This window comes from Phialemonium atrogriseum (assembly GCF_030411735.1).
Source record: "Phialemonium atrogriseum strain 8032-3 unplaced genomic scaffold QBC33scaffold_31, whole genome shotgun sequence".
Lineage (NCBI taxonomy): Eukaryota > Fungi > Ascomycota > Sordariomycetes > Cephalothecales > Cephalothecaceae > Phialemonium > Phialemonium atrogriseum.
Window position 1 is genome coordinate 230,888 of NW_026848168.1, and position 18,712 is coordinate 249,599.

Genomic DNA, 18,712 nt, shown 5'->3' on the forward strand with positions numbered 1-18,712 from the left:
TTTTTGTTGGTGTTATCTATTTTTGGTTGTTTATAATGGGTGGGGGGTCGTTTCACTCCGGTGGTTTTTTTTGGGGTGTGCCCCATTATCCGTCACCCCCCCCCCCCCCCCCCCCCCTTGCCAACCCAACTCTCCCAAAAGACTAACAAGCCCACCACCCACACCCAAAACAGGGGCATAACCCGCGACGAGACAATCTACCCCGACCCCGAGACCTTCAACCCGGCCCGCTGGCTCTCCCCTTCCTACCCGACCTTCCGCGCGCCCCTGACCCGCCACCCCAACCTCGACGGCTACTCCCAGTTCGGCTTCGGCCGCCGCACCTGCCAGGGCGTCCCCGTCGTCGACCAGGCCCTCCTCCTGTCCCTGGGCGGCCTGGCCTGGGCCTTTGACGTCGTCCGCCGCCGCGACGCCGCGGGCAGAGAGGTCCCCGTCCCGTGGAACGATTTCACGCCCTTGCTCATCGCCAAGCCGACGAGATTCCAGTTTGGTCTTGTGCTGAGGGGCGGGGAGGGGAGGGTGGCGGTTATGAGGGACATGTTTGAGAGGGCTTGTGAGGGGGAGGGGAAGGAGGAGGTCGTGCGGGGGGAGGGGGAGTGCTGAAGAGTGATAATTTTTTGGGGGGGGAAGGAGGTGCCTGGTGCTTGGGGATGGATGGTGGCGTGGGGATGGCGGGGCTTGAGTTTAACTGCCTTCTGGTATCTCTTTTCCGGATGAACTTGTGTTACTATTATGGTCGTTTGAGGGTGTCTTTGGCTGCCTGTGTTGTACGAGATTGATCGGCATTCTGTCTTTGGGTGGCGATATCTTGCCTGGCTAGCACCTCGTATCCTCCTCCTTAGTACTTAGATTGATGTTGTCCTTGATAGATGCGGGTGTGTGTCCAAAGTTCCAGTTCTCCACGTGCCTCGAGCCTGCGACACACAGGGTAGGTAGGCATTGCACAAATGTATTTATTTATATATCAGTTCTGCGCGGTCCATCTGCACTCCATCTGCACCCCCATCTATCCAACTACATTGTACACATATTATTGCTGCGCCCCGCAGCCGCATCATTCGAGCGAATCACCCCAACTTCGAATATCGGATCCTGAACGGCACCGTCTCGGAGACGTCGTACTCGGTCGCCAGCTTCGCGTCCCCAAAGATGTGCAGCGCCCTCACGACGATCTTGTACATGCCCGCCGGCGCGTACGACCCGTCGGCCATCTTGCCGTCCCAGGCCGTCTTGGACACGCCGCGCGGCTCGTACTCGAACGGCGAGTCGACCAGCTGGCCGATTGAGGCGGAGCCGAAGACGTCGGTCGTGTTGAGCGGCTTCCCGCACGAGCGCACGGGCACGAGGTCGGTGCGGATGAGCGAGCTCCCCATGGCCAGCGTCGTGACCAGCAGCGGCAGGTCCGTCTTGTTCAGGTACGCCGTGTCGTTGACGTGGCCCGCCGGCGGCAGCACAAACGTCTGGTTCGCCGCCGTGGGGGGCGCCAGCTTCGACGAGAGGGAGCGGCTGAGGTACGTGTTATTCTTGTCCAGCACCGTCGTCGAGTGCATGCTGCCGGCCACGCCGAGGTACGGCAGCGACAGCACGTGCCCGTCGGAGCCGTTGATGGCGATGTAGCCCGAGTAGACAGGCAGCCGCTTCGGGTCCAGGTCCGTCGGCGGCTTGGCCGTCACGCTGATGATCTTGCGCTGGCCGGCGGGGATCGTCACCGAGTCGCCGCCCGGCTGGAACGAGAGCGTGGCGTAGCTGTCCGATACCTGGTTCGGGAAGGTGTCGGGCTGGACCGACGACCCCGTCAGGAAGGTGAGCGACGTCAGCGCGCTGAGGTGGCTCAGCTTGTACGTCACGGCTTCGTCGCCCGTGTTGGAGATGGTGAAGTTCTGCACCGGCTGGAAGTTGTCCGTGTCGTTGAACGACAGGCTCGACACGCTCAGCAGCGTCGTCGCGTACGCCGCGTCGTAGGCCTGGATCAAGCCGCCACCCTGCTGGGGGACGGGGGCGAGGTAAGGGACCGACGTGATGCCGTCCGAGAACACCGTGGGATGCGCCGTCGACGACAGGAGGTTCTCGATCGTCTTGGGGTCCTTGGTTCCGCGCACGTTCATCATCAGCGCGTAGACGGCGGCCACCAGCGGGCACGCCATCGACGTCCCCGACAGGACCGCGTAGCTGCCCAGCGCCTGCGGGTACGTCGACAGGATCAGCCCGCCGGGCGCCGCGAACTGCGGCTTGACGTCCACCTCGAACGTCGGGCCCCAGCTTGTGTATGTGCTCATGAGCCCGCCCGTCTGGGCATTGTCGAAGTTGACGAGGAACCGGGGCGCCGTGTCCGGGTCAGTCATGCTGACCACCAGCTCCGACCCCGCCTCGAGCGCGCTGATCCAGGTCTCGCCCTGCGCGGCCGTAATCATGGCAATGGCCTTCGCGCCGGGAACAATGGCCTCGACGGCCTGGCTCCCCTGGACGTTGTTGTAGATGATGACGTATTTCGCGCCCTTGGCGACGGCATTCGTCACCTTCTGGACGAACGTGCATGTGCCCCGGCGTATGAGGACGATGCGCCCGGACAGGTCCGGCGTCGAATCCGGGTATGGGTCGCAGCCGTTGGCCGCGTCGGTGATGTTGAAGTTGACGGCCCAGAGAGGCAGGCTGACGTTGGCCCACTCGGCCGGGTTGCCGGGCGTGTAGCCAAACGACTGCTCGTCCCCGCCATCCACGGCGAAGGTGGCGTTGGTCAGCAGAGCAGGGGCCAGGGTATTGTCGGCCGAGGCAATGGCCGTGACCTTCTTGCCGTTGGCGGCCGTGGACGCGTAGAAGAGGCCCTCGGACCCGTCGTTGCCGGCGGAGACGGTGCAGGGCACGCCGTTCTCGACGATGCGCTGCACGGCCACGGCCCAGGGATCCTCAGACCACCCGCTGGGCCCGCCGATGGACGCCGTGATGATGTCGGCGCCATCCTCGTACGCCTTGTTGTAGGCGGCGATCAGCACGTCGTCGGGCACGTCTCCCGAGCAGCCGAAGACGCGGTACGACCCGAGCGTTACGCCCTCGGCCGCGCCGATGATGCCGTACGGGTTCTTGGACTGCTGCGCGGCGATGATGCCGGCCACGTGCGAGCCGTGCCCGTTGCAGTTGTCCATGGGGTCGGGGTCCGGAACCGGCGTGTTCGACCCGTTGAAGTTGTCGCCGACGAGATCTGTGCCGAAGGAAACGAGGCATCCGGGGCCGAAGCAGCCGCCAAGCGCCGGATGCTTGTAATCGGTCTGTGGGGGAGAGAGAGAGAGAGAGAGATGTGTCAGCGGGGTTGTTGTGACTGTAATTATGGGAGAGCTTAGGCGCTGCCTGTTCTTACGCCAGTGTCAACAATGGCAATCTTGATGCCCTTCCCAACGATGCCCTCCGCCCTCAGCTTGTCGACCTGGGTCATGACATGGGGCGTGAACTCGTCCTTGCCATTGTCTGCGGCCTGTCGCTTCAGCAGCCCGGCGTCCTGACCCGGCTTGCCGACGTAGTGCACCGTGTGCTCGGGAACGTTGTACAGCTTGACGGGCCACATCTTCTTGACGGCGGGCATCTTGGCGATTATGGCGGCCTTGTCATCTGCGCCTGCAACGTCCTTGAGCTGGATTGACGCCCCCTTGAAGAGCTTGTAGTTGAGGTCCATGCGCTTCGACGCATCCACCCCGAGGGAGCTGATGAAGCTGTCCGAGTCCTGCCCGCGATGGTCAGTCTCGAACATGGTTACCAAGTGAGATGGCGTAGTAACACGAGCCCCCGGGGCAATCGGGAATTGGGAATCCGGAATCGGGAATCAACTTACATGGTTGTCCTCATACTCGACGATATAGGCGCCCCGGAGCACTGACGGGCTGTTGAGAGCAGCTTGCGCAGTGCCCACGGCGGCAAGCAGCGTTGCCGCCAAGCTTAGCCGGACCATAGTGCGATGATGTCTTGATTCGGGGCCCGAGGTGCCAACTCTTATTCAGCGAGCGAGCGGTGCGAGAGAGAGAGAGTGGAGGGAAGGGGGGGGGGGACCAAGCTGACGAGGGCAAGGAGCAAAGGCAACCGAAACGAAGGAATGGCCTCGCGAACAACCTATGAACCTAATCTGCCCAACACTGAGAGTTCGCAGTCCCTTCCTCTCCGAAAAAGAATCGCGGGCCCCGGAAGCAGGGGCAACCACGGCATCATATACCTCCTGTGTCCTGTGGTACAGTAGGTACCTGCACTGAGATGGAAGGTGGGCAGGATGGAGCGCCCCGCGGCGGTGCGGAGACGGGACGAATCGTCGAAATTGGGGTCGCTTTGCGTTTTTACCCATCTTCGCCCAAAGAGGAATCCCATCTCATGGACCCCTGGCCAGCTTAATCACGGCCCGTTAGCTTATTGGCCAATCCTCCCGCCGCCAAGCCCTGGCCAAGCCCTGGCCTATGGCAATCCTCATTTCGAGGTGGGGGATGTGGCTTTTGCCTTGCGAGGTTCGTTCATCTGCAAGGGGAGGGGGAGCTGCCTGAACCAGCCTAATTTGCCTCGGCGCCGGTGATGCGCCAATGCATCGTGTGCTTGCCTCCGAGGATTCCCCAGTCTTGGACCTCCCTATCTTGGCCCTGGCACGCCTTGCAGCAATCTGCCAGATACGCACGGACTAGTCGGCAAACAACCGTAAAGGAAGGTGCGGTTGCACATCCATGCCGTTTGTAACCTTGGAGCTGGTTTGGCAAAGCAGGAGCGACAGCAAGGGATCTCCTTGGCGCCGATAGTCTGGAACCAACTCCGCCTGCTGTCGAGAGATTGCCTCTTTCGCGCTGGCGTTGGTGAACATTAATATTGGGCTCCAAATATGAAGAGCAGCAGTGCGGATACCTTAGGTACATAGGTAGGTACGCAGTACCTACACGATCTTGGATTTCGGATCGCGGGGAAACCGTTGGTGCACAGATCAAAAAACCCCGGCCTCCACCCAAGTTCGGGACGGGAGCCACGAGTCACGGCCCGGGAAAAGTCCGGCAAGGTCTGGATCCGGGGATTTAAACGATGACGGACAGCGACTAGAGGTGGAACCTATTCAGATAGAGTGGGATTTAGATTGCACGTGCAGCGTGCCTTTTCTTGCGGGACTTTTCTCATCATCGCGGCTCTGCCATTTCATCCATCTCATCGGCCTGGTTGGCTCGCTCTCGTGTGCTTCCCTGCATGCAGAGCAGGCTCTGGTTGGATTGGTCAAGTCGGTTTGGCCCGTCATCTGCAAACCCTACGTGCCTGCGTACCTAGCGTTGCTGCGTTACTGCTTGCGAGTCTCTCCCGATGCGTTCGTCAACAGGGTGGGACGGTGGACAAGGATCATCTCCAATATCTGGAAAAAAGCGCCAACCGCTTTTTAGAAGGTGACCTTGTCGACCTGTGCCTAGCGCGAAGCAGATGCGTTGGTGTTTGTCGAAGGGATGGGGGCTATTGGTATTGGATTGGGGGAAGGTGGAAACCAATCAGAACGACAGGAAAGGATATGGTCAGCTGCCCTGGATGTCGACAATGAAATCCAACCGCCCCGTTTCTTGCTATGTAAGTAAAGTGAAAGACTCGTATTCCCAGTCATTGATACGGCATATTTCAACAACATGATGACCCTTCCGTCAAATCCATGTTGTGGGCAAGAAGAACCAATTTTCGAGAGACCCATATCCATATGGCGAATCTCTGGTTAACGGGGCCGTGTTTTGTTTAGAGTATCCCGTAATCCGTACTCCGTATTTAATGATATTTATGCAACTGCGTGTTTTAGTTATACGTGGTAAAGACCGCACGAACCCTTATAATCAACTCAATCGCAATACCAGGGACAGCTTGGGCCTCGGATGCGCATTGCAGCCAATCGGGTGACGTAATTGCGTCGAAGCTCAAATCTGATTTTCCCTCCACATCACCATCCGACCTTTGAACTCAGCCCCATCACAAGGTTCGAAGCGGTAAGTACCAATTGGTCCGCGATGTTCAGTGCTCCAAATCTAATCCGTTTAGGAAGCCACCCATCGAAGATGCTGTGCTCGTCCTGTTTACGAGCCAGATTTGGCATTCCTGCCATCCGACCCTCAGCCCATCCGAAGAACCTGCCTCGATTACCACCACGGCGGCCTCTCTCGGGGACCGCAAGACTGTCGCCCTCGTGCATACAACCTCGCGGCTCGGGATCGAGGGATTCCTTCCTCAATGCCCATGCGATACCCGCCTTGGCACCCCGCTTCGGGTCCAGGCCATATTCTTCCTCCCCCTCCGAATCTCTAGCCACCGAATCCACGACAACACAGCCGGCCTCCGGTGGTCTCGAGAAGCCAGACTTCCTAGATGATGCCGAGTCCGTCATTTGGGACCGCCTGGTGGCTGAGTTTGCGCCTACCGAACTCCTCGTCCAGGACATATCGGGAGGCTGCGGTTCCATGTACGGAATCGAGATATCCTCGGAAAGGTTCCGCGGGGCGAACATGTTGAAGCAGCAGAGGATGGTGAACTCGGTCCTGGCAGACTTGATGAAGGGCTGGCACGGTGTACAACTGAAGACGAGGGTGCCGTAGCGGGCCGAGAAGAAAGGAATAGACAAACATGGGGTGGGCGGGCGTTCCAGCTGGATTGAGCCTCGTCTCTCCTCTTCTACGTCCCACCTCCGACCTCCCACCTCCCACCTCAACCAAGGAAATGAAGACGTGCTGCCGAGCGATACTTACAATATCCCCGAATATAAGGGCATCTTTATGTTTCTCCTTTACTTCTTTTCACATTCGCCTTTCTGTATTTTCCCTTGCATGGCCGGCATTCTCCTTCTCCAGAGCGCACGCGGGTGACGGTCTCTCTGGCAAGCCTCCTGTCCGGGTGGCTTTGACGCATCGTTCCTGCCATGAAACCATAGAGATGGGGCATTTGCAGGAGTACGGAAGGAAGGTACCTATAGATAGCCCTTATAGCCCTTGGTGGCGCGAAGTCCCGAAAGTCTTGAATTGTCTACTCACCTCCCACCACCCCTATTGATAGTAATTACCACCCCATGGCCCGCCATGGGTGACGACGTCTGCTACTTTTCTTATCCGCGGAGAGATAAGTCATGGTACAGTAGATCCAACGTGATGACGTCACCTGCATCCCATCCCGCCTTGGGCCACTTGGATTCGGCTGCTGGCTCGTGTTTGTTCAATGATGAGCAAATCTAAAGCAACCAACGTTTATCAGCAAATCCTCAGCATCTCTCCTAGAAAGACTGATACCTATTCATTTTTACCCCGCCCCCAAATACCGAGTCTCGCCAGTGCAACACTTCTATGAGCCGACATGACTCCATCGCCCGGTCCATCGTCTCGGCCATCCGGAACGGCAGGCGGAACCGGAGCCGGAGCGTCCTCTCCCTCATCTTCGCCATCCTGTCCTCGATTTTCTCCTTCTTTCAACTAAACTTGCAGAAGATTCGCCCTCTGTATTTTGCGAATTTGCGGAGAAATCACTGGGATGTCGATGATGATGCCTACATTGAATCATTCCGCAGCAGGGATAGCTTGAAGTCGATTGGCGACATGGGCTTCTCAGGCTCCGTATGCTCGCTCTAATCATGCTCTTAGACTAATTATTCCCCATGGCTGACCCTGAAACCCCCAACTGCAGTCTTTCTACGCCACAAGTGACCAAAAGTACCTGGTCAAGTCGGTTCCTCGGCATTCAGAACACTCCTTCTTCCGCGACGACCTGTTGACCCCGTATGTCCAGCACATGGAATCATATCCCAACTCCATGCTCGTCCGTATTTTTGACTTCCTCGGCCCTCGGGGCCCCTCCATCGGCCGGGCGCTTGGGCTGGCCCCTTCGCACCACATCGTGATGGAGAATATAATGCGCGGTCAGGACCAGACGGAGGAGCAGGGCAGGGCGGCGTTGTGGGAGAAATGGGACCTGAAGCCAGCGTCGTACTTCTACCCGGAGAGAGACATTGCCGACGGGCGGCTGACAAGCGACTCGACCAAGAGGCAACTGGCAGACGAGTTCCACGACACGATCGCCCTGACCCGCGAGCAGTCCGGCCGGTTCTTTGCAAGCCTCGAGCTGGACACGAAACTGCTTGCGGACCACAACGCCGTCGACTACTCGCTCTTCCTAGTCCGCATCACGCCACAAGGTAGCGGGTCGCCCCGGCAGGAAGCAGCACCTGAAGAACCGTCAGGATCGGACGCGACGCCCGGAAAGGCGCCTCTCGCCGTCCCCGAACCACAGTCGTGGCGGACTGGGATCGCTTCCCGAGATGGGAAGCACGTTTTCCGCGCGGTTCTCCTCGATTTCTTCTGGGCCAAGCATAAGTCGCGGCCGAGGTTGATGACGCTCCTGATCACTCTGTGGAACCTGGTTGGCCGGCATGGGCACATGAGCATCACCACTACTCCGGATGAGTATCGCGAGAGATTCCTGAAGATGTGTCGGGACATCGTGGTGGTGGAGGATTGATGGCTACCTAGGGGTGGCTGCGGTCTGTGTAATTGTGGTCTGCGGACTGAGACGCAAGCTAAGGATTAATTAGGTACCTAGTACAAGGGTATTAATGACACATGGTCGTGGGAACAAGTTGATCACTCCAGCGTTCGACTACCTAATCTGTATTGTTCCAGAACTCGGTATTACTTCCCATCCCTTGCATCCCTCCGCTAATAGCTTTGCCTAGCTCCATCGCCGTCACCTCGCGGCTGAGAAGGGATGCTTCCACAAGTACGAGACCACAGGTTAGGCTCATTCATTTGACTCAGCCGAAGGCCACGACCTGCATGTTAACAGTACATGGGCTAAATTACCTCACTCGAGGCCCGAGAGCGCCCTTTATACGCCTTAATCCCACTCATAATATCCATCCGGAAAACGGCCCTATGTTGCTCAGAATGCCCGAGCGCTGCCGACATGCCCCTTCGCAGGTTCTGGCGCTGCGCGACGCCCCAACACCCAAACTGCTGCTGCTCTAGACTGAGCCCGTTGGTGAGCCAGGTGCATGCCCGCGGCACATGCACAGCCACGGGATTCGTTTCTGCCTAAACTCGTCGTATAATGATATCATATATCTACGTATCCAACAGACCTTGCTCCCCCTCTCCCATCATGCCTTGAGGCGGAGCCTACTACTATTATGTATTTGGCGTCTACCACCCAGAGCTCGTGACAGCATCGTTCAAGGCGCCACCAGCCACAGTTTGGAGGGTCGTCGGAAGACCAAATTGGCGCCATGGCGGAGGGATACTTGCATGACGCAATAATCTTCGCCGCAGTAACCATAAATTACATTGCACACCCGCCGACCGGAGAGCTCAAGGATGCGGCACCACCTGCCCCCCACGAGGAAGAGGACATTTCCAGTGGGCCTCTGCCCCGATGGCTGCGCTCAACTCTCCAACGCTTTCAGAGTAGCCAGTTCCTCATGGTAGCCCCCAAGTATGACAGTCGATGGGACCATAAAGAGTGGTTTGTCGGTGTACTCGACTGGCTCGTCGTTGCTATTCGTAAATCCGTCGTTGAGTACCATTGGAGTTACGACGAAAACAACCTTTTGTGGCCAACCAGCAGGCATATAGTCCATGCCAGGTCATGTAAGTTGGGTTGTAGTCATAATTTTATCACGCATTGCCATGCTCGCTTGTCATGACCAGCTTGTATTCTTCCCTTTGCTTCTGGAACGTCCGTTTCCTCGCATTGGCAACGAGGGTCGCAATGTCTTAGACATTCCACCTGGCGTTGTCGTCGTCAACATCGTCTATTAGAAGTCGTCCAGATGTCTTTAGGAACTTGTTGACAAGTTTGCTCATCGCTGGGTTCGCCTATGCCAGTGTCGAGTCCATAATAAGGGGGTCCTCCAGCGTCCAGACAAAGCTTGGAGGGTTCAAAGCAGCCATGCGACTGCGGCTTCTGGTGATTGGTCCAGTGTACCCGGTCATGCGTACAATGGAGAATGATGCCTGAGAAAACGTGATCGAGGAACACGAGCAGGAGCTGGAAGGGGGAGAGAGATAGAAAGAGAAAGAAAACTAAAACAAGACATGCGTCTCAACGATGTGTGGGAGTGGAGCCGGGAGGGAACTGGGGGGGAACAGGCGGGCGGATGGGGAGCCGATGGGACCAAACCTGACAACCGCTTAGGGGGCGGGGCGTGCAATATATGAATGTCGTTTGTGACGACTCTCTTACAGTACGAAAGGAAACAACGAAGAGAAAATAGATGGAGAAGGTATGAACTTGCTGGTAGGCGAAGACAAAGAAGATCTTAACGTGGACTATTGCCATTTCTGGCTTATTCGGCCTATGGCAAACAAACAAATTCTAGCCTAGACCTTTGGACCACATTCCCAGTCGTGATTTATTCACTCTAGCCACCTGCATTCCCTACCGTTTCTAGCAGCCAAACCGTCACACTTATGACAGAGCCTGATGCGACTGCGCTTAGAGTTTGTACATACTTGCTGCTGTCAATTAGGCTGTAAGACGGTTCTACTACTCGTGCACAAATCCAAGGCCTGAGACCGACCGTGCTGCTCAGAAGGGTGATGCCCTTACTATTGTCGATGCTGGCAGCGCTATCGTGGTATGTCGTTTTTGCTTGAAAGCCCCTTTTGAAAAGCCACCCAGTTCTCTGACGAGGCTGCATAGGATATCGTGACATATCGAGTTAAGATAATTAAGCCCCTGGAGACCAAGCGGTGCGTTAGACTAGTCTGTCATCGCTGTCTAGCTCTCTCGCCTCCGTTCTTAACGTCTCTGCTGACTATCCTTAGGTATCCTTGCCGGATCGGTCTTCCTCGAGGCCGCTTTTACGAAAGTGCTACAGCAGAATGTTATGAGAGTCTTTCCGTCCCATGAGCCGCTGACGGAAACCATGGTTGACACGTTGCTTGAGACTTGCTTCCAGCCCTAGATCTCAGGGCATCCGGGATGGTATTCCCCATTTCTTCGCGCTTTGCGGCGCTGGCCCATCCATTTCTCTCGATCAGTCAGTTCCCACAGTACAGAACCCGTTCGACAAGCCAAGCGTGCCTCTGACAGTGTAATAGTCGAGAGATCCAGACACTCGCTACCGCTACCGACGCTTGGGTTAACAGATCTGCCGGCCCGTTGTCGAGCAGATCAACGCCGCAAATACGCGCGACGTAATTGTCAAGACTGGTTCACCTTCATTAACCGCTGTTTAGATTCGTGTTGACTCTAACAATCCCCTAGTACATAGTCCAGGTTGGCGGCTATGGTATGAGCCAGTACCTCCTTCGCCGACTCGACAAATTGTACCCCGGAAGCGTCCCTCAGCTTGAGAGCAACAAATGGTGTGATATCAGCCCGCCCCAACAAAATGGATAGCTGTCAGAGGGAGTACTGCATGCTGATGAATTGGGGTCCTGGATATTAGCGGGCTTGTGACCGTCTATGGTGCCGTAGCGCGCAAGCTCAACGACATTGCAACTGCGGCGGGGGTTGTGCCTCATCCCCCAATGTCAGTTACCAATGTGAAGGCCCGAACCAGCTTTGGCATCCGCACCGAGGAACAGATCCCTGGGCCCAAGATGATGACGTGGGTCATAAAAATGGTAACGGGTCCCTACCCAAAACACCACATCGCCTAGGTGACGTGGAGTTGCTGTTAATTATATTTCCCGGTTGATTCTGACTGTGCAGCCTGGGTAAACACGGTGTCACGAGATAAGTGGGCCGCCAAATTGTCCATCGCGTACCTACCTCTCCACACCATGTCCTCATTCCAAACCACCATCGTCGAGGCATAATAAACAAACACATGCATTCAGCAGCCCTCGACTCGTGCCTCAAATAAGTAACCTTCAATTGTATAGACGCTCATCATGTTGTTTGAATCCCTTTTGGAGCCTTTCTTGGCTTTCGCACAGCTCGGAAACCTGCCCGGCAATACCGCAAATGCATCCGCCCTAGCTACTTATGTTCTTCCAGAACTGCCGTATGCCTACGATGTAAGTAATGAGAATGGTTCCTTCACAGTTGTTACCCATGTCTGCGTATGGTGGGATGGTCGGGCATTGGCACTATTGCCTTTTGAAACCCCAAACCCCCCGCCCCCCCGGACACACAGATGCAAGCGACTGCCGGCCATTCCGGACGCAGAGAGAGAGAGAGAGAGAGAGAGAGAGAGAGAGAGAGAGCAGATCTGCCTCTCGTTTGACTTGCTAATGAGCTGTTTTATTAACCCGAGTCGACGTTTATATAGGCCCTTGAACCAAGCATCTCGAAGCAAATCATGGAACTGCACCACACCAAGCACCACCAGGCCTACGTAACAAACCTCAACAAGGCGCTGGAGGCCTCCGCCGTGGCGCTCTCGCAAGGGAGCATCGCCGACTTTGCCGCCCAGCTATCGGCGATCCGATTCAACGGCGGCGGGCACATCAACCACGCGCTGTTCTGGCAGAACCTCAGCCCCGCCTCGTCCCCGGAGGCGTCGCCCGACGCGGCACCCAGCCTGCAAGCCGCCATCGCCTCGGCCTGGGGCAGTTTTGACGAGTTCCGGTCGGCGTTCACGGCCGAGCTGCTCGGCATCCAGGGGAGTGGGTGGGGGTGGCTCGTCAAGGAGAAGGGAACGGGGTCGCTGCGCATCGTGACGCTCGCGAACCAGGAGGCCGTCGTTGTCGGGGACACGCCCATCTTGGGCGTCGACATGTGGGAGCATGCTTACTACTTGCAGTACCTTAACGGCAAGGCTGCCTACGTGGAAAACATCTGGAACATCGTCAACTGGAAGACGAGCGAGGAGAGATTCTTGGGTGGCAGGGACGATGCCTTTGCTAGCCTCAGGGCCACCATGTAGCACATTTGGGTCCCTCGCGAATAGCAAACGATGAATATCATTGGATGCGCCCACCGCCATATTGGAAAGGACTGTCTGGCTCGGCCTCATAGATGTACAGCGTGCTGTTATGCTGGTCCGGCATCCAGTAGAACCTCAGCTTGCCGTCTTCCACGCTCGCGTCCACCGGGTTCTGCGTAAGCCTGACCCCCAGCGCACTCTCCAGGGCGATGGGCACTTCCGCCAACGGGACCATGGTCGCCACGTCCACCAGCGCTACGCCGCCAAGGTTGTAGTTGCCAACGGTTGCGACCCCTGAACAGAGCATGACACTCTTCCCGCCGTAGAACCTGCTGCGGCCCAGCCACTTGCAGTCCTGGTAGTCGACAAAGTAGCTCGGGTTGCGCACGACTCTCCGGGGCTTGGGTGCTGGTGCGGGTGCGGATGCCGGTTCTGATGCACACCCTGGGTTCACGCGCTTGAGGTCCCACGTCGAAGCATTGCGGGAGCCCCAGTTGAGCGCCGTGATGCTGTCGGCGACGGTATCGTGGACGATGCCACCGAGATGGTCGTCGTAGTGGACGACCTCGGTCGGTTCCATGGTCGCGGGGTCGGCCTTGTACACGTAGGCGGTGCTGTTGGGGCGGTACTGGCCGATGGTGCCCCAGATGGACTCGCCGTCCCAGTCGATCCCGCCGTTGTGGTATTCTTGCGCGCCTTCGGTCGTGATGGTCGCGTCCGCGATGCGCTCTCCCTTGCCGTTGTAGACCATCAAATGTGCAAACCCTTGGCCCGCTGTCCTGTCCGTCCCGTTGATGATCTCGCCGTAGCTCTGGGTGTGCTCGGTGTATTCGCCGGAGCTCACAACATAGCGATCGTTGCCGAGGCGGATCATGCCCTCGGGCTCAAAGGTGTCCCCTTCGAAGCTGATGTTGGCGATGCTCGTCCACACCGTCGAGCGACCCAATCTCTGGAAGAGCTCGATGATCTGCTCTCCATCAGAAGCCGCATGGGAGGCGGGGAGTGGAGACGGTGCCAGGGGCACATTCTGGTAGTAGGTGATGTTGAGCGCAGCGGCGAAGGGTGCACCACACGCGACAAGGCTGGGGAGTCTCATATCGACGGATCCTGCTGTCAATCTCCAGCTGCGATGGGGACCGAGCAATACAAGCGCGATGATGAGGCCAAGCAGCGCAGCAGCTCCTTGAAGTATCCGCCGGCAGAGCAGGTTCCTCGACCCCGCAGCTGCAGCGCCGACGTTAATATGAGCATCCTGATTCCGACGATTATCAACCATGTTACAGCATGCAGTGATTAAGGAATGAGTAGTTGCAGTTGCAGCATGGTTCAACGGATTGGTCAAGAATTCACTGGCCATGGCCAATGTGATGGCTTGTTGTCGTCACGTGGAGCAGGAGTAGCCCCAAAGATTATGGTACCCCACCATGCGCCCACCCCCACCATGTTGCCTGTATTCCATTCCATGGAACAAGCAACTTTCTAGTTCCACTCATGCGTCCTATGTAGGTAATTGGTCTCCAAACAACTGAAGGCCACATAACTCGCCATCTGTGCTGCCTACAAGGCAACAAGAAAACAACTGCAAGTTATTTGGCTGTCTCAGAGTTGTGGATTGATCTCGCTGCCTAATTTGGAGGCGCCAGGTCTTACGAAAGAACGCCGCACAGACCCCGGAGCAGCAACAACAGGTGGCCGGCCAACAACCTACTTAGCGTAGTTCTAGGCAGCACTTGGTAATAAATAATTATTAATTACAAGATGCCCGGTTGTCAACATCTTCCTCTTCTTATTATTATCCTTGCTTTGGTATTTAGCAACAACCCACCTTGTGAATCTGTCCAAGTTACAAGTTTCACCACCATTATATCCAAACTCGTCTCGGCAGCCGGCCAAAAAAAAACTGCCATGGCGCCCCTAATGAATGTCGAGTATGTCTCCAAAGACGTTGACATCCCTGACTCGTTTCTCACCAGCCCTCCGGTGAGGCCGATCATATCAAATCCCATCGACTTTGCCTCTTCTCCCCTACCCCAGTATGCACCTCACACGGCTCTTGTTCTCGACAACGTCCTCTCTCCAGCTGAATGCAAGGAGCTTCTATCTCTCGCCGAATCTTCTGTGCCCGTCGAGGACGGCGACTCCCCGTGGCGGCCTGCCTTAATAAGCGCCGGGCCAGGGTTGGAGGTACTCGCCACGGGCTATCGTGAGAGTGATAGGATCATATGGGATCAGCAGACAGTCGTGGATCGTATCTGGGAACGCTGCGCAACGGCCCAGGGAGTGCGAGAGTTGCTGGACAAACTTCCACCTCAGAGGTATCAGGGAAGCGGAAGATGGGAATTCCGGAGGTTCAACAACAGAATGCGGTTCCTCAAGTACTCCGCTGGCCAGTATTTCAAGCGTAAGACACTTTCCCCCCTCCGCTGTTATCCCACACACTTTCAAGCAAGTACCTGATTCGGCCGCTGCAGCACACACCGACAGCCCTTACTGGTATGAGGAGGACGGTGTAGAGTTCCAGACCCACTACACTATACAGCTCTATCTCAATAACTCGGCCGAGATAGACCCCCAGGCACAACTTGTTGGTGGCGCAACTGCGTTCCTGTCCAGAGATAAGAAGAGCCGACTGGATGTCAATCCCAGGGAAGGGAGTGTGTTGATATTTCAGCACGACGGTCTCTATCATGAAGGTGCGGAGGTGACCAAAGGGGTCAAGTACACCATGAGGACTGATATTTTGTATGAGTGGGTTCCGGATGCGGGACGGGGATGACCTTTCGACGCGATGCCTCATTACTCTGATGTTAATTAGCCACTCATTAGCTGGAGGAGCCAACGGCGTGGACTCTGGAATGGCGGGGTGAAACATACTATCAAGCACTACCCCAGAATAGAATCAGAATCCCTGCGCAGCCAGGCATTTCTCAGCATTAGTGTCTTGGCTGAAGTCGGCGACGTTTGAGCATGACCCAACTTAAAAAGACTAGGCGGGAATCCACTAGAACGGACTTCGAATGACGAGCCTGGGGGTATCCCCTAATTATGTTTCAACAAAGCACAGCCCCTGCCACTGCTTTCGTGATACCGCCGTATTAAAGGCAGCTGTCGGCCTGCCAAGCTGTCTCCAGGGCAGCCAAGCAGTCGCAGAGGCCGGGCTCAAACGCCGTCGTCGCACCCAGACACCAGGTCGCTGGCTTGCAAAATCCCCGTTTACGGTGGAACAAGCTCATGATAGACTTGTGGTAATATGGGGATCTTATTATTTACATAAGATCGCCCACTGTCCCGTTCCACCCGCTCTTCGTCACACATCCAACTCTTGTCCATTATTTCCTATCTTTCACTTCTTACCATACATACCTCCGCAGCAGCGCTGCCTTTTATTTCTTATCTCTCCCCAGTTCAGTCCACCATTCACGTTCGTCATCTAATAACCTTCGCCCTTGGACATCGTCCATTCGCCAAAGAAACATGCGCTTCTCCCTCACTCTCACCACCGTCTTTGCCGCGCTCGCCGTGGCAGCGCCTACTAAGGTCAAGCGCGGTGTTTTCACGCAGCAGACCTATGACGATATCTCCATCTCAGGCGGCGTGGCTGGTAACGCCGAGTCGGAAGCGTTGTCCGTCTTCTCCGCGCTAGACCTGACCGACCTTGCCAGTGCCGACAAGGCCGACGTCGACTTCCTGAAGTCGGTGAACTCCATCTGCAACGACGCCGAGACAGAGGTGTTCAACCCGGCCATCAAGACAGCCACGGGCGAGGAGAAGGACGCGCTGCAGCGGGGCAAGATCAAGAACAAGGTCCTCAAGCTGGAGGCCACCATGATCCGCCTCATGATCGAGCAGGCACAGGGCAAGGACGTTGCCGACAAGATCGCCGCCGAGCAAAAGAAGCTCAACAACAACATCTCGCAGGACGAGGAGGCGGCCGGAAAGAAGTCGACGTTCCTTTCTTTCGATGCTGCCACCGCATAGTCTCTGGGCAGAGGACAATGGGGACTGGACAATTAGACTAGAGAATATGGCTGAACTGAAGGAGGGGGGCCAACTGCAAGGATAGCAATGGTGGAGAAATGGGAACGCGGGTCGACCGTGTCTTGCACGCTTCCGGACCAGGAGATTATCTTCTAGGACCAAACCCAGAAATCGGAATCGTGAGATTATAATTAAGGCAAGGAGCCAGCCAGGCCTTGGCCTCACTGCGGAATTCTTACCACAGCCCTGCCCGTTACACCATCATCCCTCAGTCTATCGAAAACATTTGAAACTTGCTCAAAGTCAAAAACCTCAACCAAAGGCCGAAGTTTGCCTTCAAGTGCTTGCTGAAGAAGCTGGTCCATCTGCTCCTCTGTGCCAACCGACACACCTTTGATCACGAGTCCTAACCATTTCGTTCAGCGTAAGTCTCCATGGAGGTCAAGGTGGGGTGGGTTGGAGGATTTTGACATACCCCTTGCCGAACACATGGTCGCAGATATCGGAAGATTGAAATCGTTCCGAGGCAGGCCCACGCAAACGATCACGCCCATGTTTCGGACTAGCTTCGGGGCAAGATTGAACGCCTCTTCCGAACCCGGAACGACCACAACAGCGGAGGCTCCTTCTCCGGTCAGGGCCTTTACCTCCTTTTCCACATCCATCGTCTTATAGTCGATGAAAACCTCGGCCCCGGAGTCTAGGCTTAGGCTGCGTTTGCCCTCCCCGCTATCCACTGCGATGACTCGCAACCCTTTCAAGCTCGCGATCTGTACGCCCATGTGGCCTAGCCCGCCGCCAGAGCCAGATATCACCACCCAGTCTCCGGCCTCGAGGTCCCCCTCAAGCTTCGAGATGGCCCCAGCCATTGTCAATCCGGCGCAGAGCAAGGGGGCTGCAATTTCTCCAGGGAGTCCGGGCGGGATTTTGGTCATGTGTTTGGCGTTCGCCACGGCGAATTGCTGCAGCGTGCCAGGAACATTGCGGCCGGTGTTATTCTGTCGGCAGCAGTTGTTCGGAAACCCCTTGGAGCATGCCGAGCAACCATCGCAGGCGCTGTGGAGCCATTTGATTCCCACACGTTGACCGAGAACAGATGGGTCAACGTTGCGGCCAACCTTGACCACCGTGCCAACACCCTCGTGGCCGACAATAGCTTCATACGCACCCCATCCAAGATAGGCACGAATGTCCGAATGGCTAATTTATGAGACACGGTTTGTTAAGTGGGCGTGATTAAACATTAGAACAGGTAGGCAGGTAAGGAGATGGGACGTACCAAATACCACTGAAATGTAACTTTATGAGCACCTCATCCGGCCCTGGGGCCGCAACAGCTACATCGTGTCGGATCACGATTTTGGCATTAGGGCCCGGATTGTGAATCTCGGCGGCTGTCTGAGATGTTGGTACTTGACAGTCCATTTTGGCTGCGCCGTCGACGGTAGTCGCTCGTTTTAATCTTGGGCTTCAGCTTGTGTGTACGGTATCAAGTCTGTGAAAGGGGGAGAGTCGGATAAAGATTCGATTCAAAGTCATCTCGATGACATAATCTTTCCTGATATCGTACCCTGGCTGGACCCACCTTAACTCCCGATCCCTCTTACCGGCACGCACTGCTAGCTCCATGCCCCACCACTACCGGCCCGGGATTGAAACACGGGTTCTGGCCCCGGCTTCTTCCTTCCTTCCCTCGTTCGGCGCCCAACATAGAACATTCCAGTTCCGAACCTCACTGACATTCATAGTCGTCTTGAAGTGTCTTCACAATATCTTTCCCTCCATCAGAAAGTTGTGAATCTCCATGGCTGGCTTATTTATCGCCCCTCAACTATACAGCCAGTGGTACCTCGTTGGGACCAAGTTCCAAGACTTGATCATTGAGTTTAGAGGATGCCGATGTGTGCT

At 56.3% G+C, this 18,712-nt stretch overlaps 10 protein-coding genes across 10 annotated transcripts in view; 7 read left to right on the forward strand and 3 right to left on the reverse strand.

The window, feature by feature from the left end:
- The window catches only part of QBC33DRAFT_245740 (cytochrome P450), a 2,401-nt gene extending 1,566 nt beyond the window's left edge, over positions 1-835 (forward strand). Inside the window, exon 3 of the mRNA XM_060422949.1 lies at positions 174-835. Within this exon, the coding sequence (XP_060279700.1) occupies positions 174-603 (430 nt within the window). The 3' untranslated portion in view covers positions 604-835. The remainder of the gene's footprint in view (positions 1-173) is intronic.
- On the reverse strand, positions 836-4,093 carry QBC33DRAFT_245822 (subtilisin-like protein). The gene is made up of 3 exons (XM_060422951.1): positions 3,821-4,093; positions 3,353-3,712; positions 836-3,263 (listed from the first exon to the last, which is right to left on the reverse strand). Exons 1-3 carry the CDS (start codon positions 3,935-3,937, stop codon positions 1,068-1,070), a joined length of 2,673 nt encoding a protein of 890 aa, XP_060279701.1. The 5' UTR covers positions 3,938-4,093; the 3' UTR covers positions 836-1,067.
- A 1,825-nt stretch (positions 4,094-5,918) lies between these two features.
- On the forward strand, positions 5,919-7,007 carry QBC33DRAFT_549836 (bola protein). The gene is made up of 2 exons (XM_060429001.1): positions 5,919-5,963; positions 6,020-7,007. Exon 2 carries the CDS (start codon positions 6,033-6,035, stop codon positions 6,564-6,566), a length of 534 nt encoding a protein of 177 aa, XP_060279702.1. The 5' UTR covers positions 5,919-5,963; positions 6,020-6,032; the 3' UTR covers positions 6,567-7,007.
- Positions 7,008-7,304: 297 nt separating this feature from the next.
- Positions 7,305-8,472, forward strand: QBC33DRAFT_459360 (uncharacterized protein; the record flags this gene model as incomplete). The annotated part of the gene is made up of 2 exons (XM_060424923.1): positions 7,305-7,571; positions 7,642-8,472. 2 exons carry the CDS (start codon positions 7,305-7,307, stop codon positions 8,470-8,472), a joined length of 1,098 nt encoding a protein of 365 aa, XP_060279703.1.
- Positions 8,473-9,235: 763 nt separating this feature from the next.
- Positions 9,236-11,615, forward strand: QBC33DRAFT_562822 (uncharacterized protein; the record flags this gene model as incomplete). The annotated part of the gene is made up of 5 exons (XM_060430236.1): positions 9,236-9,596; positions 10,776-10,879; positions 11,100-11,147; positions 11,218-11,318; positions 11,402-11,615. 5 exons carry the CDS (start codon positions 9,236-9,238, stop codon positions 11,613-11,615), a joined length of 828 nt encoding a protein of 275 aa, XP_060279704.1.
- Positions 11,616-11,761: 146 nt separating this feature from the next.
- On the forward strand, positions 11,762-13,136 carry QBC33DRAFT_549844 (cytoplasmic manganese antioxidant oxidoreductase). Its single transcript, XM_060429002.1, has 2 exons — positions 11,762-11,975; positions 12,230-13,136. The coding sequence occupies exons 1-2, from the start codon at positions 11,850-11,852 to the stop codon at positions 12,824-12,826; spliced, it is 723 nt and encodes a 240-aa protein (XP_060279705.1). The 5' UTR covers positions 11,762-11,849; the 3' UTR covers positions 12,827-13,136.
- QBC33DRAFT_459338 (uncharacterized protein) lies at positions 12,864-13,922 on the reverse strand (the record flags this gene model as incomplete). Its single annotated transcript, XM_060424922.1, has 1 exon — positions 12,864-13,922. The coding sequence occupies one exon, from the start codon at positions 13,920-13,922 to the stop codon at positions 12,864-12,866; it is 1,059 nt and encodes a 352-aa protein (XP_060279706.1).
- An 821-nt stretch (positions 13,923-14,743) lies between these two features.
- Positions 14,744-15,602, forward strand: QBC33DRAFT_459429 (uncharacterized protein; the record flags this gene model as incomplete). The annotated part of the gene is made up of 2 exons (XM_060424930.1): positions 14,744-15,227; positions 15,298-15,602. The coding sequence occupies 2 exons, from the start codon at positions 14,744-14,746 to the stop codon at positions 15,600-15,602; spliced, it is 789 nt and encodes a 262-aa protein (XP_060279707.1).
- A 261-nt stretch (positions 15,603-15,863) lies between these two features.
- On the forward strand, positions 15,864-17,013 carry QBC33DRAFT_245962 (uncharacterized protein). The gene has a single exon (XM_060422952.1). It carries the CDS (start codon positions 16,301-16,303, stop codon positions 16,802-16,804), a length of 504 nt encoding a protein of 167 aa, XP_060279708.1. The 5' UTR covers positions 15,864-16,300; the 3' UTR covers positions 16,805-17,013.
- Positions 17,014-17,025: 12 nt separating this feature from the next.
- On the reverse strand, positions 17,026-18,229 carry QBC33DRAFT_459425 (chaperonin 10-like protein; the record flags this gene model as incomplete). The annotated part of the gene is made up of 3 exons (XM_060424929.1): positions 17,026-17,210; positions 17,280-18,004; positions 18,084-18,229. The coding sequence occupies 3 exons, from the start codon at positions 18,227-18,229 to the stop codon at positions 17,026-17,028; spliced, it is 1,056 nt and encodes a 351-aa protein (XP_060279709.1).
- Between the last annotated feature and the right edge of the window lie 483 nt (positions 18,230-18,712).